We start from the raw sequence: 6,813 nt of genomic DNA, 5'->3' as shown, positions 1-6,813 counted from the left end.
TGTAGGTCCTTAGGTAGGTACTCTAGGCTCCTGAGATATGCTGCATAAGCTTTTTAGATAAATACATTTTTAAAAATAGAGTTGAAACAACTATTGAATGTTATTCCCATTTAAATTTAAACTCAACAGCAGTATTTTGAAATATTTTTCATCACGAAGATGTAGTTTAAAAATGTGAGGAGTTACTTCCAATGACATCGCAGCATGTAGATGTTCTACGTTTCCATCAGTTGAGGTTAGTTTCACACAATGCAGTGTAATTTTGTGTAATCGCCTGATAATTCATTTTATTCCTAGCAGATTTCATATGTTTAATTAAAGCAGTGTCTAGAAGCAAAGTGACTTCTTATTTGTTGGAAAGGACTGACGTTTCCAGTTTTATCAGGGGGACATTCTGCAGCACCTACTCATTGAAGCCTTGATATTCAGCTGGATGAGCAGGCAGTCTAAATTGAAAGGATGTAACAGCAAAGTGATGTACATGCACAGAGGCACTGCCTAAAGAAGCCAAATAATGTATTTCTGAAGCTGAAAATATGCGTGAAGTTAATACACTTTACTTTCCAGATGGAGAAATCAATTTTTCTACTGCTCTGGTTACAATGTTTTGTTAAGGTAAGACACTTAACTTTTTTTTTTAACTTATCCTTTTGGGGATAATTAACTAATGGAGATCATGTGATTGTCTTGAATCTATTATGTTGGAAAACAAGGGGGATGTTGAAGGGAAATAGCACTGTCAGGTTTAATACATAAAAATTTTAATTTACTAGGTGTTGCACACGTGTGTGAATATAGACGGAATCCAATTTCAATAGTTAGAAACTTAGGAGGGGGCATAGTCAACAGGAAGGGGTCAGCATTTGGCAAAAGACATAATATAGTGAGACATTTTGATGTTGTTTTGTAGGAATTCTGAAAAATACAGTCTTACTTCAGTATCTGTGGGATTTGGTTCCAGTCTTAGGATGCTCAGGTCCCTTATATAAAAGTGGTATACTATTTGCATATAACCTATGCATATCCTCCTAGTCCACTTTTGTGTGTGTGTGGTACTGGGGTTCCTGGAAGCCCTTTTACCTCTGGGCTACACTCCCACACCTATCTTTATGCTTTTTTAAAAATTGGAAACAGGGTCTCTTAAGCCAGCACAGCTGGCTTCAAACCTACGCGATCCTCCTTTCTCTGCCTCCCAAGCACGGGGATTACAAGCATGCGCCACTGCGTCCGGCCCTCCTAGTCTACTTTAAAACACCTCTAGATTGCTTATAGTACTTGAAAAATGTTAAATGCTATGTTAATAATTGTACTATATAGTTAAGGAATAATGACAAGGAAAAAATCTGTATGTACCTTTTGTATAGGCACAATATTTTTTCTAGTATTTTTGATCGAAGGTTGGCTGAATCCAAAGAATCAGAACCCATAGTTACACAGGGCTCACTACATATTAGTCTCATGAAATTTAAATAGTTGTCATTTAAAGACCATAAGTAAAGCTGGGCGTGGTGGTGCACGCTTGTAATCCCAGCATTTGGGAGGCTGAGACAGGAGGATCGCAGTTCGAGAACAGCCTCAGCTATTAGTGAAGCCTTTTGCAATTCAGCGACACCCTTTTTCAAAATAAAGAATAAAAATATAGGGCTTGGGTGTGGCTCAAAGATAGAATGCCTCTGGGTTCCATCCCTAGTACCGCAAAAATAAAAAAAAAAAAGATTATAAGTATTCTCTGATTCTCTAGTCTGACATCTTTATTACATACAAATGAAGTAAGGGTCAAAAATGACTCAAAAACAAAAATTTTGCATCCAAAAATATTTTATTTGCAAATGTGTTATCTTCAATGTGTGAAAACTACTCAGTTTTAAAACATTATCAACAAGATATACAATTGACAGTCCAGGAGGTTGGACTGCCTGTGCAGGTGTTTGCCTTTGACTGTGAGTCTCTTCCTCCTCCCTAACCTCAGGAACATGAAAAGGTTCATTAAAAAAAAAAAAAAAACTCAGACCTTAAAATTTCTTGGTCTCTTTTTTAAATGCTTAAGTCACTTTCAAAATTGTATTTATGAATGAATGAAGCAACCAATGGAGCTATTTAGTTTGTTTCTAGTAACAAATACTACTGAAAGGTCTTATTTGGCATATTCTTTACAGAATGGGAAAAATATTTTCCTATACATCTCACAAGGAGTCAATATTCAGAATATATAAGGGTCTCCAAAACTCAACAGCAACAACCCCAAAGAACCAAATTTAATGGCTGCTTTAAATGCACGCTTGTAATTCTGGCATTCGGGAGGCTGAGACAGGAGGATATCAGTTCGCGGACAGCCTCAGCTACTTAGTGAGGCCCTTTGCAATTCAGTGAGACATGTTTCAAAACAAAGAATAAAAACAGGGCTGGGAGTGTATCTAGGAGGTAGAATGTCCCTGGGTTCCACCTCCAGTGCCACAAAAAACAAACAACAACAAACAACCCCCCCCAAAAAAAAACACAGGCAATAAACCTAAATAGACATTTTTCAGAGGAAGATATACAAATGGGTGACAGGTCTATGAAAACATCACTCACCATCAGAGAAACACAAAAGAAAACCACATTGAGTTCTCACCTCTCCTCAGTAAGAATGGCTACTATAAAAAAGACAGCATGATAAGGTTGGGTGAGGACAGAGAAAAGCTAACTCTGGCACACTGTGGGCGGGAACATAAAATAGCACAGCCATTATTGAAAACAAAATGGAGGGTCCTCAGTAATTTCAAAATAGAACTACGTTATGATTTAGCATTCCCGCTACTGGGTAGATATCCAAAGGGGATACAACTCTTATGCTGAGGAGCCTTCTGAACTCCCATGTTCATTGCCGCACTATTCACAAGAGCCAAGACATGGAAATAACTAAAGCGTTCATTAGTTGATGAATAGAAAAAAATGTGGTTTATCCACTCAGTGGATTACTACTCAGCTGTATAAAAGAATGAAATCCTGCCACTTGTGACTAAAGGAATAGAACTAATATTATCATATTAAGTAAATAAACCAGGCACAGAATGGCCTGTACTACATGATAGCAGTCATATGTGGAATATCAAAAGCTGATCTCATAGAAACTGAGACTAGAATGGTGGTTACTAGAGCCTGAGGAAAATAGGGTGGAGGGAGGGACGGGGAAAGGTTGATCAATGGGTATTAAGTTGCAGTTAGGTAAGAATGAAAAGTCCTAGTGTTCTTTTGCATTTTAGCATAACTATAAATAGCAATTAATGGACTGTGTTTTCTCAGAAAGCTGATTTTAATGTCTTCATCTTAAAGTAAGTGATAAATGTTTCAGGAGATAGACATTTTTAAACTAAAGACATACACCAGGCATGTAAAACTTACGTGGTACTCCATTAATACATATAATTTTTGTGATTTGTGTATCAATTAAAAAATAAAATACTTTAGCTGGGCGTGGTGGCACGTGCCTGTAATTCCTGCACTTGGGAGGCGGAGACAGGAGGATTGCACAGATTCGAAGCCAGCCGTGCTGGTTTGGGAGACCCTGTTTCCACATAAAAAGGTATAAAAATAGGTCTGGAAGTGTAGCCCAGAGGTAGAAGGGTTTCCAGGAACCCCAGTACCACCAAAAACAAACAAACAAACAAAAATAAATAAATAAATAAAATACTCCTTTACTTTATAAGGTTAAGGCATTTATAATCTGGGATATTTTAGGTTTAATTTTTATAAATTAGTTTACAAGGTAATAAGAACACATTTTTATTATTTTCCACAGTTACTTTTCTGTTTCAGATCTCAAAAAGTTTCCACTGCATACCAACAGGAAACAATAGTAGTTTTTATTGAATGGGATGAATTTCCTGAGGGAGGAAATCCTGAGTTTTATCTTATAAAGTATCAACTTACTAATAATTTTGCTAACAAAGTAAGTCAATTTTGATTCTGTAAAAATCTTAAGTAATGTAAATTTATTTTAACTATATGTCACACCATGAATAAAAATATAATGATTATTGGGGTTTCTTCTATATGATATATATAATGTTAACTTTTATGAAATATTTTCATTCGTAGTAGAAAAAATCATGTTTAACTTTTCCATGGTAATGGGGAATGTATTTTCCTTTGTAGAATTTATATATCACAAGAGAGTGGTTATTTTAAAAAAGCAGCATAATTTTAAAATAAATATTTCATGAATACTTTATATTTGATACTGGAAACTATCTATAAGGGAGATGGACAAGATAATACAGAGATTATTGTTCAATAAACATTTCTTAAGCAGATGAATCTGATTATTTACAGAATGTCAAAAGCATCCTCACAGACATTCGAAACTTTAAAAAGTCAATCGTGCTAGAGGAAAATGGAGATTGTCACATAATTATACAGGCCATAAAACATGGAAAAATCTTAAGTGAAAAATCATTTCAAACCCGTAAGTAATATGTGAGTGTTGATCAAATGTATTTTCTGATTATGAAAGGTTATTTTTATTACTAGATTGCTCAGTTTTCAGTGATTAACAGAGATATAGTGGTACTATAAAATCACATCATCATGGTAGCATTTTTTTTTTTTGGTGGTACTGGGGTTCCTGGAAACCCTTCTACCTCCAGGCTACACTCCCAGACCTATTTTTATAAATTTTTATTTGGAAACAGGGTCTCTTTAACCCAGCGTGGCTGGCATCGAACCTGCGCGATCCTCCTGTCTCTGCCTCCAAAGCGCGGGAATTACAAGCGTGCACCACTATGCCCAGCCATGGTAGCATTTTTAAACAGAGTGTATATTACAAATTTGAGAAAAATTATAAATTATAGAAAGATAATTTTTTAAAAAATTTGATTTGTACTAGTATGAATGGATAGGCATACTGGATATTTTACATGTAATCTAGATGATCTAAACAATATTATAATCTAGATTTGTAATCAGGTAGTCTAGAAAATAGTCTACAGGTAGGTAATGTTCATTAATAGAAATACTACTAGAGACTATGTGTATACATGTAAATATATACCAGCATCAATCTGGGCACTCTGTATTGATAGAGAGAGGAATGGCGAGGGTACACCAAGAACATGTGCATGTATGAAAATCAACATTATTTTCATTATGATGTGAGACTATAACACACTAATAAAAGCATAAAAAAGAAAGAAATATTTAGGTAATCTGTTTTTCATCATAAAAATCTTTTGTAATTCAATATCCTTTGTGTTTCATTCAGTTTTATTTGAATATTACCAATTATTTCCCCTGATTTTTTAGGTGGAATCTCAACTGGTGATATTAAAATAATAGCAACAAGTACGAGTGTTACTTTTAACTGGAGCATGCTCTTTCTCAATAACATATCAGTGTCAATATCCCTCAAAAATTCCTCACAAATTATACAAAATAATGTTACGGTTTATGAGTGGGGGAATTTGAAACCTGCAACCTTATATGCTTTTACATTTCAATTTAAGCAGTTGCAATTGGATTTTATAAATGTATTTCAGAGAATGGATATTCAAATTGAAACAGGTATGTAGATCTTTGGTTCATTATTAATATATTACATATTCAGTAGATTACTTGGTGGTTCCTCTTCATCCTCCTCCTCCTCTTCCTCCTCCTCCTCCTCTTCCTTCTCCTCCTCTTCCTCCTCCTCCTCCTTCTTTGGATTAAACCCACTAGCACTCTACCATTGAGCTATATTCCCAGCCCTTTCTATTTCTTTTTTGAGACAGGATTTCCTTAGGTTGCTCGGGCTAGTCTCCCACTTGTGGTCCTCCTGCCTCAGTCTCCAGAGAAGGTAGTATTACAGGTGTGTTACACCGAACCTGGCCATTTTATTCTTTTAAAAAGTGATGTAGCCAAGTATTATCTACTTCAAACAGCTTGCAAATCAACTAACATAGTCCCTCCTTTCCATGAAATTATTTTGGTATTTCACTGATTCATTGGACAAGCTGGACTTGCCTGGATAAAGAACCAATTTACTCACTTTCCCCACTACTTCCATTAATGGTACCAAGTAAACTCTCTTAAATCTGGCAATGGTTCACAGGTATTTCATAGTTTAGGTAACTTTAAACTATCAATGTACAGTCTCATTTTCAAATATTAAAATGTCCATTATGGTCCATTATGCACTTGGCATTATTGCATTCTATTTAAAGTTTCTCCATTCTTCATCTGTGATTGAACAGTGTGGAAAGTTGCAGCACAATGTGTCTGTTTCACTGCTAGTTTCATGTCCTTCCCTCCTGTGATGGAAGCAGGTGATCGAGAGCAGAAACATAATGGCTGATGAGGGCCATATCCTCTCTGGGGGCCTAAGGGGCCCATTCTAATCCCTTCTGCAGAGTAATCAGTAAACCATAATATGCATATTATACAAGGGAGGTAGAAATACTTAAGTTGTAAGATAAAATGTTATAAGGTAATAACAGCATCTCTCCTCATCCTCTTTCTCCTCTGGGGTGGGGGGACAAGACAAAAATGTCTTTGTAAGAACCTTCTCGCATAGTCCTGCTATGTGGGGTTGAGGTATTGGTGAAGTATCAGCATGACTTGATGTGTGTCATCTACTTAGAACAGCTGTTTTATCCAGTCTTTCTGATATACATCTTGAGGAATAAAGCTAAGCAGCCATTCCAGTTTTTTTTTTTTTGAAGTCAAGGACTGAGGGCAGAATTCTTAGTAAGTATTGTTTCATACTCTAAAATAAAACAGAACCCGAAATGCATTAAAAAGTTCTCTGCCAGTATAAAAACATAAATAAGGGAAAAGAAAGGCGCCTAAAGGCTTCAA

General features: G+C 35.7%; 1 protein-coding gene across 1 annotated transcript in view; it reads left to right on the top strand.

Moving 5' to 3' along the window:
- Positions 1 to 567: 567 nt before the first annotated feature.
- The window catches only part of PTPRQ (protein tyrosine phosphatase receptor type Q), a gene marked incomplete at both ends in the record, with an annotated part of 256,731 nt that continues 250,485 nt past the window's right edge, over positions 568 to 6,813 (top strand). The window contains one exon of the mRNA XM_080706359.1: positions 568 to 615. Within this exon, the coding sequence (XP_080562485.1) occupies positions 568 to 615 (48 nt within the window). The remainder of the gene's footprint in view (positions 616 to 6,813) is intronic.

Source organism: Muscardinus avellanarius (genome assembly GCF_963383645.1).
Source record: "Muscardinus avellanarius genome assembly, chromosome: 11".
NCBI classification, from domain to species: Eukaryota; Metazoa; Chordata; class Mammalia; order Rodentia; family Gliridae; genus Muscardinus; species Muscardinus avellanarius.
This window is presented reverse-complemented; position numbering and strand designations above follow the sequence as displayed.